At 45.4% G+C, this 14,068-nt stretch overlaps 1 protein-coding gene across 1 annotated transcript in view; it reads right to left on the bottom strand.

Moving 5' to 3' along the window:
* The window catches only part of LOC124721886 (facilitated trehalose transporter Tret1-like), a 353,067-nt gene that overhangs the window by 47,610 nt on the left and 291,389 nt on the right, over nucleotides 1-14,068 (bottom strand). Inside the window, exon 4 of the mRNA XM_047247038.1 lies at nucleotides 6,032-6,312. Within this exon, the coding sequence (XP_047102994.1) occupies nucleotides 6,032-6,312 (281 nt within the window). The remainder of the gene's footprint in view (nucleotides 1-6,031; nucleotides 6,313-14,068) is intronic.

Raw genomic sequence — 14,068 nt, 5'->3', positions numbered from 1 at the left:
CAACTGATGAGATGCTGGTGCTGGACAGAGAGGAGTTTAAAAAGTGTATTACCTGTAAGTGTACAGTATCCATCGCTCTTCGACACCAGAGTTCACTACAGATGCCTGCTCAAAAACCATACTTCAGCCCAGGTAATCGAAGACAGTACACGCTACCACAACTGATGAAAAAAAAATGCGTCACAGATCTAATCACACTTCGAAATTGTCGTCAAAAAACCAGCACTCGTAATGAATGGGTCATAATGCAGCACATGTACTGGGGGAAAATCGTCATCCTAAAAGAGTGCAGAGGGGGTGGTAGTTGAACGTGCGTTCTTCTCGATGTACAAACACAAACTGCCGAAAACCGAGGCCTTCTCACTTCCGCTCACGCCTCCCCCACCCCCTTCCCCCCTCTACGATGCTCTGCCGAGCGTCTCACGGCCCCGCTACCACCCTCTAAGGCCGCTGCCCGCACTTGGCTTTCCACCACCTGGCCGCCTCCTTAAGGCGACGCACCTATGCCTGAGCAATAGCGCGTGCATAGTCAATTAAACAATAGGAGGTAAAACGACGGCCGCCTCAAGTGCAACTTGTTCGTCTAAAATATAGCGGCAGAGCCCCCCCCCCCCCCCCCCACACGCCGCCCCCCTGGACAGAGAGCGGCTGCGTTCGGCGACCTACACAGCAGACACTCCCCCGCCGCACTTCGCCCGCAGGAGCTCGCCGTCGGGGATGGAGAACAACTGTATTTGACGTCAATGCATCTGTAACCAAGCATCTATTAGAAAAAGTAAAACACATTTGCGACCATAATAAATGTCCTCTTCCCACGAAAATAGGTAAAGTCCATTTTCTGTCAGTTTTATGAGCAAAATCGGTATAGTTTTTACGTTCGACTGCAGTCGCATCACATCATTTTATGACGTCCATCGAAGTGTGCCGGCACCGATCACAAATGATCAGCAGATACAAGCCCACCCTGCGTAAATTTATGAAAAAAAAGCTTCGACTATTTTCATGCGAGAACTACCGATCACCGCAAAGTCCTCATTATTTTGAAACCTTTATCAGAGTAAAGAAAAAGCGAGAATTTAAACTCCAGAGAAAAAAATCTATATTAAGCAATTTATTTCAGTTTGTTGAACAAGTTACACGATCTTAGAGCATCTCTTGTGTTCAGGGTCTGCAAATAAACTCTCATGAACGTGTGTATTACAAACATTTCAGACAATCTTTCACGCCATTGGCACACATGTGGGGAAAAACACACGCTGTTCATTTTTGGAACACAACCTACGACCAGCTTAGAGGCAGGAGTGGCGACACTTTTTGCAGGACCTGACCATCATTTTGCAGGACAATGCTCAAGCACGTACAGTGCAAGCTGTTACTGATTTGTTTGACTGTTGGGGCTGCTAAGTGCTATACCACCTATTGCACTCACCTGACGTAAGCCCTCGTGAGTTCAACTCGATTTCTAAACCGAAGGAAGCACTTCATGGCATTCGCTTCAGAACTGCCACAAAATCGTCGGGCAATAGACTGCACCGCTCGAACTGTCAACACAACTGGTACTGCTAAGAGTATCCTACGACTTCCACATCGCTAGCAACGTGTTATACGCAATGCTATGACTACATTGAAGGTCAGTAAAAGTTGGGAACACGTATCTATTTTATACGAGATGTACATAAATAGTTGCCACTATTAAAGTTCCAACCCTTGTACACCAAAGAGACCTACATATCTCTAGAACTTTGATCATAGTGCGTCACTTACGATCTTTCTCTATGAGGATGGGAGTCACAGGGCATTTTCGCATTCTTAGGATAAAGTTAGAGACTGAAAGATCTCCTGGCATTGTCTTTGACCAACTCTCTCTGCAGCTGACCAAAAGTAGACCGCTACACTCCACGTTTCGTGCAGGAACAGTGCGAACCGAGGCTGTAACTCCCACACTCATCCAAGAGCACAAGATTTCTCCAGATGTGCGAATGTCGAGGAGGTTAGCACCCCTTATCGGTGTACAGTAGATATTAAACTGTCGTGATGATATAACAGACGGTTAAGAACAAGAAACGGGTGGTTTTTATGCATGATGGAGCTCCAGACGGACGGAGTTTGCTGCGTTTTACGTAAATCAACTGCGCTAGCAATTCTAAAGTATTGTTCTAGTGTCTGGGGTCATTACCAAGAAGATATTGGTAAGAGAGAGCATAAACACATGCTCTCTTAAGGCTACAATGTTCTGCACTTAAAACACGCTGCGTTGCGGTTTCCGATCTATTAGCCGTATGGAATACAACGCTGTTACTATCCCAATGTAAGAAATATATTTCCAGCGCATGACATAGATTCTCCTTGCAGATTTCTCTACGATAAACTACGGTGATAAACTGTAAAATGAAAAACTACTTCCTTAAAACATCGATTCCTTGTGATACACGTACAATATAGCTTTCCAGAGGTGTATACCCCCGCTTCAAAAATTATATTATGCTCGCGTCAGTCCTATATAAAATGATGGTTAGTAACGGGGAATGCCTCTTACAAACAAAAGGACAAACGCATAGCAGCGGTGTTTGCCATGTGAAATTACACGTCATTCTGCCACTATGTCCGTAAAGAGGACATCTGTCAAGCAGATGTATACACGGAGATTGTGGTACCTCACAAACACCTGTCACTAACTTAGAATCACCGTAGTTATAAAACTGAAGACTTGATTTTATGCCGTAGGGGAATGGAGTGCGTCGTATAAATCTTCGTTGGTCTAGAGGAATGTGTCGAAACAGGATGGAAGTCCTCTGATGACCGAGAGGTTTGCTGTTAACAATCACAAGTACACAATGCTCTACGTCATACACAGAACACGCAGCTGTATTCGAGTCGAACGCAGGTTATGTCACACAACCGATGCATCCCGACAGAGCAACGGAAAAAAATGGTCAAATGACATGCAGCGCAGGTTAAATTGATTAATTGATCAATTTAACTAATTTGCATATCAATTCGATATCAAAATTGCACCCGTAACCCCAATTCGCTACTACTGACAGGCCATGAAGCTCGGGGGTCATCAGTCTCGTATTCAGCCCCCAGGACAGAAGTAGTGTACCAAATTTGTCTGTGTTTAGAGTAAATTCAGTGTGGAAGTGTGAGGAAGTGTTCTAAATGTTTGCGTCGCGTGTATCTTAGACAGAACACGGAAACCATCCTGGTATTTACCTAGAGGGATGTGGGAAACCGCCTAAAAACCACATCCAGACTGACTGGCAGACAGATCCCTCACCACTAATCCGCTGGGCGGATTCGATTCAGGGATGCCGGCACGGTAGCTCAGCGTGTTCGGTTAGAGAATTAACTGCCCTCTGTAACAAAAAAACTGAGTGAATGGATCGACTATGAACTTGAACAAGCGTCTTAGGACGTCCGCTCCGAACAAATACAATGACCAATAACGAACAAAATGAGATTAAAAGAAAAAATTGAGTGCTGGCATACCTCCCGGTCCCGGTTCAAAAATGGTTCAAATGGCTCTGAGCACTATGGGACTTAGCTTCTAAGGTCATCAGTCTCCTAGAACTTAGAACTACTTAAACCTAACTAACCTAAGGACGCCACACACATCCATGCCCGAGGCAGGGTTCGAACCTGCGACCGTAGCGGTCGCGCGGTTCCAGACTGTAGCGCCTAGAACCGCTCGGCCACTCCGGCCGGCTCCCGGTCCCGGAATTAGTCATGATAGCTCGCATGGCTACCAGGGTGAGTGTTCCGTGATGATGTTACAACATTTCACGAATGATGGAGAAGAATAAATGTGTCAATCTGAAGTCTCAGGGACCCTCGTCTGGAAATGACTGAGTCGAAAGCTATAAGCTAAAATCGTTATGATATCTCTGACTGTGGAATAAATGTACTAGTACTGTTGTTGCTAAGACTGTATTTTTAGGGAATCCTGGCGAGCATTGGTTGTTCGTCAATGGACCTCCGACTGAGAGTTCATGAACACCTGTATCAGACATTCGCTGAAAAGTGGATAGGCAGAGGTGGTTCTGTTTCGTGGTCAGCACGTGTACTTTATCTCATCCCAATCGATTTCTTCTTGGGGGGGCATGTAAAAATCTTGTGTATGAGACGCCAATCGAGATGGAAGAGGATTAGCTGGCAACAATTCTCGCTGCCTGCGACACTGTCGAAATGAGACCAGGGCTTTTAGAATGGGTATAACAATAGTTTGTGCTCCGATGCCATGAAGTCGGGGGTGCCATTTTGAACAATTGTTGTAAATATAGCTGTTTGTGAAACTTATGCAGATTAACTGTATTCGTTATTACTGTACCATAGGCTTAGGATTACCTGCGCCTTTATTAATCTACCAACGGAGGGGAAATTAGCAGAGCACTGGGGAGTACTCAGCGGGAATTCCGTTCGTAATGATCAGGGTTGGTTTGAGCACTGTGCGACGCTAAAGTGGAACTCGAGTGGCTTTTCGCTGATAACTTTCGACTCGGTCGTTCCCGGGCCAGGATCACATACCTGATACATTTGCCCTTCTTCATCGTCCCTGAAAGTTCGTAATATCATCGCAGAATCACCCTGTACGGTTTTAATGTTTCCACTTTGTTTGATGGCCCTTTACGGGCTTAAGTTGGTATACCACTCGTATTTCTGGTCGCAGAATTGGGGGCGTTGCTGGTGCTACAGAATTTTAGAACATGTTTTTTGCTCGAATATCATGTCGTTTTTGGAAACCCAGAATCTACTATGTAGGAATCAACATGGATTCCGGAAACAACGATCGTGTGAGACCCAACTCGCTTTATTTGTTCATGAGACCCAGAAAATATTAGATACAGGCTCCCAGGTAGATGCTATTTTTCTTGACTTCCGGAAGGCGTTCGATACAGTTCCGCACTGTCGCCTGATAAACAAAGTAAGAGCCTACTGAATATCAGACCAGCTGTGTGGCTGGATTGAAGAGTTTTTAGCAAACAGAACACAGCATGTTGTTCTCAATGGAGAGAGGTCTACAGACGTTAAAGTAATCTCTGGCGTGCCACAGGGAAGTGTTATGGGACCATTGCTTTTCACAATATATATAAATGACCTAGTAGATAGTGTCGGAAGTCCCATGCGGCTTTTCGCGGATGATGCTGTAGTATACAGAGAAGTTGCAGCATTAGAAAATTGTAGCGAAATGCAGGAAGATCTGCAGCGGATAGGCACTTGGTGCAGGGAGTGGCAACTGACCCTTAATATAGACAAATGTAATGTATTGCGAATACATAGAAAGAAGGATCCTTTATTGTATGATTATATGATAGCGGAACAAACACTGGTAGCAGTTACTTATGTAAAATATCTGGGAGTATGCGTACGGAACGATTTGAAGTGGAATGATCATATAAAATTAATTGTTGGTAAGGCGGGTACCAGGTTGAGATTCATTGGGAGAGTCCTTAGAAAATGTAGTCCATCAACAAGGAAGGTGGCTTACAAAACACTCGTTCGACCTATACTTGAGTATTGCTCATCAGTGTGGGATCCGTACCAGATCGGGTTGACGGAGGAGATAGAGAAGATCCAAAGAAGAGCGGCGCGTTTCGTCACAGGGTTATTTGGTAACCGTGATAGCGTTACGGAGATGTTTAACAAACTCAAGTGGCAGACTCTGCAAGAGAGGCGCTCTGCATCGCGGTGTAGCTTGCTCGCCAGGTTTCGAGAGGGTGCGTTTCTGGATGAGGTATCGAATATATTGCTTCCCCCTACTTATACCTCCCGAGGAGATCACGAATGTAAAATTAGAGAGATCAGAGCGCGCACGGAGGCTTTCAGACAGTCGTTCTTCCCGCGAACCATACGCGACTGGAACAGGAAAGGGAGTTAATGACAGTGGCACGTAAAGTGCCCTCCGCCACACACCGTTGGGTGGCTTGCGGAGTAGAAATGTAGATGTACACGGACGCAAATTCTCTTCTCTCTTAATCAAATGTTGCCTACGCGTACTTCTAGTCTGGACTGCAGAAAAGGATCGGTTACTTACGGACGTCCACGTGACGAGCATGCCGCGCAGAGAGCTGTCGCCTATTTCCGCGGCGTAGACGGTGGCTGGGATGCTGGCCATGCCGGAAGAGATGCCGGTGAAGATGCGGCCGGCGTAGAGCTGCGCGAGGAAGGAAGGCCCGTCGGGCGCCGTGGCGACGAGCAGCCAGCCCAGGAGCCCCGGCACGTTGATGAGCAGCAGCGTCACCTTGCGCCCGAACCTGTCCAGCAGCGGGCCCGACGCCAGGCAGCCGAACGGCGTCGCGATCGCCGCCAGGCTGGCTGCCGACACAAACGTACTGGGTAGCTACTCCAGTGCCACTATAATTGTGGCTTCAGAAGGAACGCGTACTGCAGAAATGCGTTACGGCGGTAATACAATGACACTGTTCTTAAACCACAAGATCCAACACGAGCTCCAATAGCGACTCAAATACGAAGTCAGTGGAGATTGGAAACCCTTTAAAGCTGCCAAAACCTTGGCCAGGGTCTACTCTTCTCAGTCACTCTGTGTTGCTTTAAATCTCCACGTCTCCGCTAATATCTCAATTCCTCAATATTTTCCCAGTTCCTTTTTCAGTAGCTTGTAATGCCACAACGAAGCATAGCCAAGGCGCAGCAGTTGAATACGTGAATGCTCATGCCATCTGTTGAATAGTTACGCAAACAAAAGCACAGGTGCTTCCGCCTGGCGCCATTCAAATGAAATAGCGCTACGAGTAAGACAGTATCCGAATAGCGCTGCGCTCGGACGACGAAATAAAGAAGCATTAAACTAGGATAATATTGTTACGTATAGTAAAAATATTAATTTAATATTAGTTTTATATATATTGTGAGAGATATAGTTGCTGTTCCCGCTCAAAAAGCACATGGCACGCCTTGTGGAAGTCTGCGTAATTTACGACTGACTGCAGCGACCAGCAGCAAGGTATGAAGTGACCAGTGTCTGCAGCTAATGATGCAATGTGATCTTACTACCATATGAGATCCATTGATGAGCTCACGCCAGCACAAGCAACGAACTAGTAGTTATCGTACGACAGTGTTTTTATGAACAGTGCATTTTATACCGCCGCCATAACAAGTATATTTATCCGTAGCGAACCAGTTTATGTATTTATCAAGTCAAGTTCTGTACAGTGTAATGTCTGAGTGAAATAATAAGTTTGTGATTCAAAGTGCATTCCACGAGTGCCATCAATTATTTACAGAAATTAGTTCATTATTATCCCAAATCCATCACTGTGTGTGCAGCAATACCAGTAATAAGGATATATTACGTCAGTATTGGCGTATTAATGCAACAAGAGGATATAATCGGAGTTAACGCCGAAAATTTCCAACAAACGCCGGATTATACAACTGACAGAAGACGACAGGTACTGTGCCACATTAATTACGGTTCAACTCGATGTGGTGGCTTTTAAGTACATTATCAACGTAAAAACTCATTCAGTTTCATTAGAACAAAATGATTCTAAAGCAATGTTTTTAACATCTCTAGTAACTATCAGTTCTATAGTGTTCATTGATTATTCAATTAAAGAATTTATTGCCACCACAGTACTCATTGTACCTTGAGTACAATGCAAATTCAGTAACATTAAAATCATCACTGACAGTTGGTGTAGGTCAATCTAATTTACAGCAAGTTCAAGTGTTTATCATATGTGTGTGTATATTGTGTTACGTAAATGTTGTTCCACTGCTAGGCGTGATTAACTTACACCAGTTAGTGCATTCTGTTCAGTCACTTCAAAGAGGTTATTTTTGTTAATGAAAATCAGAATTCATTTAACATTCGATTTCTTGTACGCCATCGCCAATATTTATTCAGTAATTCCGTGTAGTAGTCTGAACTACATAGCAAAGCTATTCTGGCTTATTACACGCGATAGCCGCTTTCCAGACGTCCATCGGTCTAAAAATATTACCGTACATTCTGATAGTGGCATCGCAAGCTCAATCTGCACTTTCGTCTATGACATTTATCTTACCATTTGTAATCATTATTACCAAAACACCAAAATACACTCCTGGAAATTGAAATAAGAACACCGTGAATTCATTGTCCCAGGAAGGGGAAACTTTATTGACACATTCCTGGGGTCAGATACATCACATGATCACACTGACAGAACCACAGGCACATAGACACAGGCAACAGAGCATGCACAATGTCGGCACTAGTACAGTGTATATCCACCTTTTGCAGCAATGCAGGCTGCTATTCTCCCATGGAGACGATCGTAGAGATGCTGGATGTAGTCCTGTGGAACGGCTTGCCATGCCATTTCCACCTGGCGCCTCAGTTGGACCAGCGTTCGTGCTGGACGTGCAGACCGCGTGAGACGACGCTTCATCCAGTCCCAAACATGCTCAATGGGGGACAGATCCGGAGATCTTGCTGGCCAGGGTAGTTGACTTACACCTTCTAGAGCACGTTGGGTGGCACGGGATACATGCGGACGTGCATTGTCCTGTTGGAACAGCAAGTTCCCTTGCCGGTCTAGGAATGGTAGAACGATGGGTTCGATGGCGGTTTGGATGTACCGTGCACTATTCAGTGTCCCCTCGACGATCACCAGTGGTGTACGGCCAGTGTAGGAGATCGCTCCCCACACCATGATGCCGGGTGTTGGCCCTGTGTGCCTCGGTCGTATGCAGTCCTGATTGTGGCGCTCACCTGCACGGCACCAAACACGCATACGACCATCATTGGCACCAAGGCAGAAGCGACTCTCATCGCTGAAGACGACACGTCTCCATTCGTCCCTCCATTCACGCCTGTCGCGACACCACTGGAGGCGGGCTGCGCGATGTTGGGGCGTGAGCGGAAGACGGCCTAACGGTGTGCGGGACCGTAGCCTAGCTTCATGGAGACGGTTGCGAATGGTCCTCGCCGATACCCCAGGAGCAACAGTGTCCCTAATTTGCTGGGAAGTGGCGGTGCGGTCCCCTACGGCACTGCGTAGGATCCTACGGTCTTGGCGTGCATCCGTGCGTCGCTGCGGTCCGGTCCCAGGTCGACGGGCACGTGCACCTTCCGCCGACCACTGGCGACAACATCGATGTACTGTGGAGACCTCACGCCCCACGTGTTGAGCAATTCGGCGGTACGTCCACCCGGCCTCCCGCATGCCCACCATACGCCCTCGCTCAAAGTCCGTCAACTGCACATACGGTTCACGTCCACGCTGTCGCGGCATGCTACCAGTGTTAAAGACTGCGATGGAGCTCCGTATGCCACGGCAAACTGGCTGACACTGACGGCGGCGGTGCACAAATGCTGCGCAGCTAGCGCCATTCGACGGCCAACACCGCGGTTCCTGGTGTGTCCGCTGTGCCGTGCGTGTGATCATTGCTTGTACAGCCCTCTCGCAGTGTCCGGAGCAAGTATGGTGGGTCTGACACACCGGTGTCAATGTGTTCTTTTTTCCATTTCCAGGAGTGTATCTCCGATTAACCCGTGAGCCTAAACGAACGTGGGCACTCACTAATGGAGTGTCTAGCAGAAATCCAAGTCTGGCTGAAATTACAAACTAGCTTTTTTCACCGAGAAATACTGTAAAAATCTGATCTCATCCGTAGAAATTTCTGCAATGCCACCTGTGTTTAAACACCTCCCTGAACTCTATAATCTCTTTGTACCCTAGAATATCATGTTCTTCATTATGATTTATGCATCTACTTGTCTCTCTCAGCATACATGTCCTATTAACTTAAAAAAATCGCTTCTTCCATCCAGTTAACAAAACACTTTCGATTATACAACTCCCACTGTAAATTTAGCACCCAAAACGTTTTCTACGTCCATATCAACTTATGGTCCGAATATTGCACGAAGCCATTTTCTCGCAACTTCCACATATTTTTCACTAGTTTCGCACTTAATAAGTATTCTACGAGTGTCACGAGGTTTCTACTCGCATTTTACTCCTGATCGTTACACTTCTTAGAATCTTTGATACGTAAGTTACTTTGCCAATTTTGGATATTTTTCCAATTTCTTACATGTTTTAACATTTTCTAAGAATTACATTAACGTTTCATAGCTTGTCTATTAAGGACTAGACCCCAAAAAACGGTTGAATTTTCGTTTTCTACTATTTTAGTGTTCTGTCACTTTTTGTACTTTCTAAGTATGTCTCGTTGCTTCCTCTCCTTCATTTGGTATCATAATGGTGATTCCACCATTATTCAAGCACTGCTGACCTTTCACCACAGTTTGAATATCGACACCATTTTCTCATGTACACACGAGTAGCAGTTTGTCAAGTTATCAACCCTGAGACCATAGTTTAATTTTCTACTAATTATCTATGTACTGAATGGCTAGGAACTGAAACATGGTAATATGTGTGAAGCACACTATATGCCTCAAGGAATTAGGGGACACTTCCTAATACCATTGAGTACACATATTTTAGTGCTTCAGAAATTATAAAGAGTTTTATTCATTATTAGTCTGTGTTAACTTTTTTATATACAGTAATATAAAGTTTCGACACTAGAATTAACACTATAGAAATGTCTCAGATAAAATGTCATTCACTGAAAATCTGCATTAATTTTTATACAAATCCTGTTCTACAAACTGGGATGGGGTCTCTCAAAAAACTTCATATATCATATCAACACTTACACAAGAATTATTAGCTGATAGAGCTTTACAAAATCATAACAAAAAAATCATATATTACTCTCTATCTCTCCCTCCCCCCCCCCCCTCTCTCTCTCTCTCTCTATCTCTCTCTCTCTCTCTCTCACACACACACACACGTGCGCACGAACTTTCGTTCCTACTCACACACACTTATACATACACATAATATAAGCACACACATAGACGCATATGCTCGACTACTTAGTAAGAATGAAGCGAATAGTGTGTCCAAGCAGCTATTGTTTATCATCAGGAAAAAGTCCTATTTTGGACGGTATTACGGTAAACACCACATGCGCCTTACACTAGGTAAAGTGCCTTGTCACCATCCGTGCGGCTCCCCCCGTCGGAGGTTCGAGTCCCCCCTCGGGCATGTGTGTGTGTGTGTTGTCCATAGTGTAAGTTAAAGTTAGTTTAAGTAGTGTGTAGGCTTAGGGACCGATGACCTAGCAGTTTGGTCCCATAAGACCTTACCACAAATTTTCAATTTTGCCTCCTCCACCACGCAAGCACTCGATGTGACCTCCAAACATAATAGATCTTGTGGCAACATGTTGCAGGTCTTAAGTCCGTCTCAACTTCATGACGTACGCGAGCATTTTAGACCTGAGGCCTACAAATTCTACAATCTGGAATCCATTGGACAACGATTTCAAGTTTTGTGTTTGCAGGTAACATGTAATACAGGTGGTCCAGACGTCTCAGAGGGGTCGGGGTGGCACTTCAATTTCTTATGGATTATAATTTTACTCATCCAGTACATGAAGCAGTATCTGATCAAAAGTATCTGGACACTCCTAAATCAAGTCCAAGTAGACGTAATGTACTGATGGACGGGAAGTGTCGTGCATTGTAGCGGGTGGTTGTAAAAAATCTCTCTAAGCCAGCGGAAGGAATCACTGGTGAATTTCAGAGTGCTACCAGTAGCCCAACCAACACAACGATTGTGCGGAGGGAGTTGAAACGAATGAGGCACAGTGGTCGAGCAGTTCGTCATAAGGTCGCATCTGTGAGCCAATGCTTTGTTAACAACAGCAGTCTTGAAATGAACTGGCCTGCCCAGGGTTACGAACTGAACGCAATGGAACAGTACCGGGATGAGTTCAAATCTCGGTTTTGTTTTAGATTCCAACGTCCAACATCACTACCTTGCGTCCTCGGAGTCTTTCGCGACGGCATACATAAATAAAACGCTCTCAGTTTTCCAGCCGCGTCAATTCGAATAAAATCCTCGAGCTTTCGAGGGCCATCGTCGTCAGGCGTTCACTGACTGCCGGGGCTGCTACGGTTTCTCGCTTGTATAGGCATGATGACATCATCAGCAGCCAATCAGATCGACCCAATGTGGCAGCTAGCGGAGCTATTCCCGTGGCAGCACCGGTGACGTCAGGTGACGCCAGGCGCAGGCGCCACGTTTGAAACTACCGCTCCCGCGTCGCGCATCTGTCTCTGCTTTCTTTCGATGTCCAACTCCCGTCCCCATGCCCTACTGAGTGTGTATCCCTGGTCTCTGTTGAAATTGTTGTTTAAACGAATCTCGGCCTCTTCCTTCATAACGGAGCCCCAATATGTAGACACATGAGCCAACACTTTTGTATTTTCGAACTGTATTTTATGTCCGTTTTCTAGGCAATGCTCCGCTATGGCCGACTTGTCAAGCTCCCTTTGTTTTACATGGCTCTTGTGCTCAGTACAACGCTTCGCAACCGTGCGAATTATCTGTCCAATGTACATGCTGCCACATTCACAGGGTACACCATACACACCGGACACTCGAAGAGCAATGTCGTCTTTAATAGGGCACAACATATCTCATATCTTGGGGGCGGGCCGGAACACTGGTCATAGCCCATGTTTCTGCAGCAGACGTCCTAAATTACTGCTAGCTGCTCCACAGTATGGCAGGAATACAGTCCGTTTGGCCTCTTCTGCTGATTCACCAGGTGTCTTTCGTCGGCGGCCCTTGAAAGCGTTAGCGATGTCGCTTTTGCTCTATCCATTTTCCCCGAAAACACGTTTTACGTTCTGTAATTCAGACTGTACGTGGTCGTGGTCAGAGATAATATTGGCTCTATGAGCCAACGTGTTCAGGACAGCTTTCTTGTGTACAGGGTGGTGGAAACGTATTGGCGTTCAAGTACCGATCAGTGTGTGTTGCGTTTCCGGTACACTGAATGACCAAGCTGGCCTCCTGCCTTCCGCTCAACCAAAAAATCCAAGCATGATAGCTTGCCGTGCTTATCCATCTGGACGGTAAATTTAATGTGCACTAATAAGTTACAGATACTGTTGATTAGATAGTATATTTTAAGTAACTTTGGTTATTCATAACAAATCTATGGAAACGTATTGTGAAATGGGTATGTATAAATTGGAAATTTGCGGTAAGGCATTATGGGACCAGACTGCTGAGGTCATCGGTCCCTAAGCTTACACACTACTTAATCTAACTTACGCTAAGGACAACACACACACCCATGCCCGAGGGGGGACTCGAACCTTCGACGGGTGGGGGGGGGGGGGTGCCGCGCGAACCGTGACAAGGCCCCTAGACCACTCGGTTACTCCGCGCGGCGGGTATATTATGATTTTGGAGTAAGATATTATGCAAAGCCAGTATAAATGATGTTATTGTATTGTGGCTGAGTCCTTGACTTCTCCAGAGCTATAAATTCAGCGTGACAAATAGTAACTCATTTAAAGTTAAACTTAGTGATCAATGTTAGTGTCCTCCAAAGCTCCTCCCAATCTGGCCAATTAATGTCTAAGTTTTTTAATATTCTGTATAGGGTTTCGAAAAGTAGCTTTTCTCATTGTCTTTCAAACAAAGTTTTCAACATTCCTCATCGTGTAGAGTCTTCCCCCGGTTCTTAGACTGATATAACTCTGTGGTAAATTGTAAACTGTTCAACTCTTAAATCGAAACAGTGTTGGAGATTTTGGACTCCTTTTCTTCTTGCATCTAACGTCAAAAATTTGGGAGGAGAACTGTTTCTCAAACACTGATGCTCTGAAAATCACGATAAAGCGTGTGGTTTTCATGCAGCCAATTGGATTGTGTCCAGTTTATCTACAAAAAGATTACTATTTCCGAGTTATGAGGAACGCTCGCTACATTTGTGCCATTGATTTCTTAATGAGTTAGTCATTGTGTCTCCCCAATAGGCAGAGACTGTAAGTTATTAACCTGAGATTAGGAGATGTAACTATCTTTGGTGACTGGTTTATGCGATCCCATCATCAGTCGGTAATTGTACTTGACGTGTCTGTGGGTGCATTGGTGGCACCTCGAATCCCTCGCTCAAAGAATAACAGTATGTCAGCATCAGTTCCATCTATACAATGCATCCCACGCCAACACAGACGCTA

This window comes from Schistocerca piceifrons, chromosome X, assembly GCF_021461385.2.
Source record: "Schistocerca piceifrons isolate TAMUIC-IGC-003096 chromosome X, iqSchPice1.1, whole genome shotgun sequence".
NCBI classification, from domain to species: Eukaryota; Metazoa; Arthropoda; class Insecta; order Orthoptera; family Acrididae; genus Schistocerca; species Schistocerca piceifrons.
This window is presented reverse-complemented; position numbering and strand designations above follow the sequence as displayed.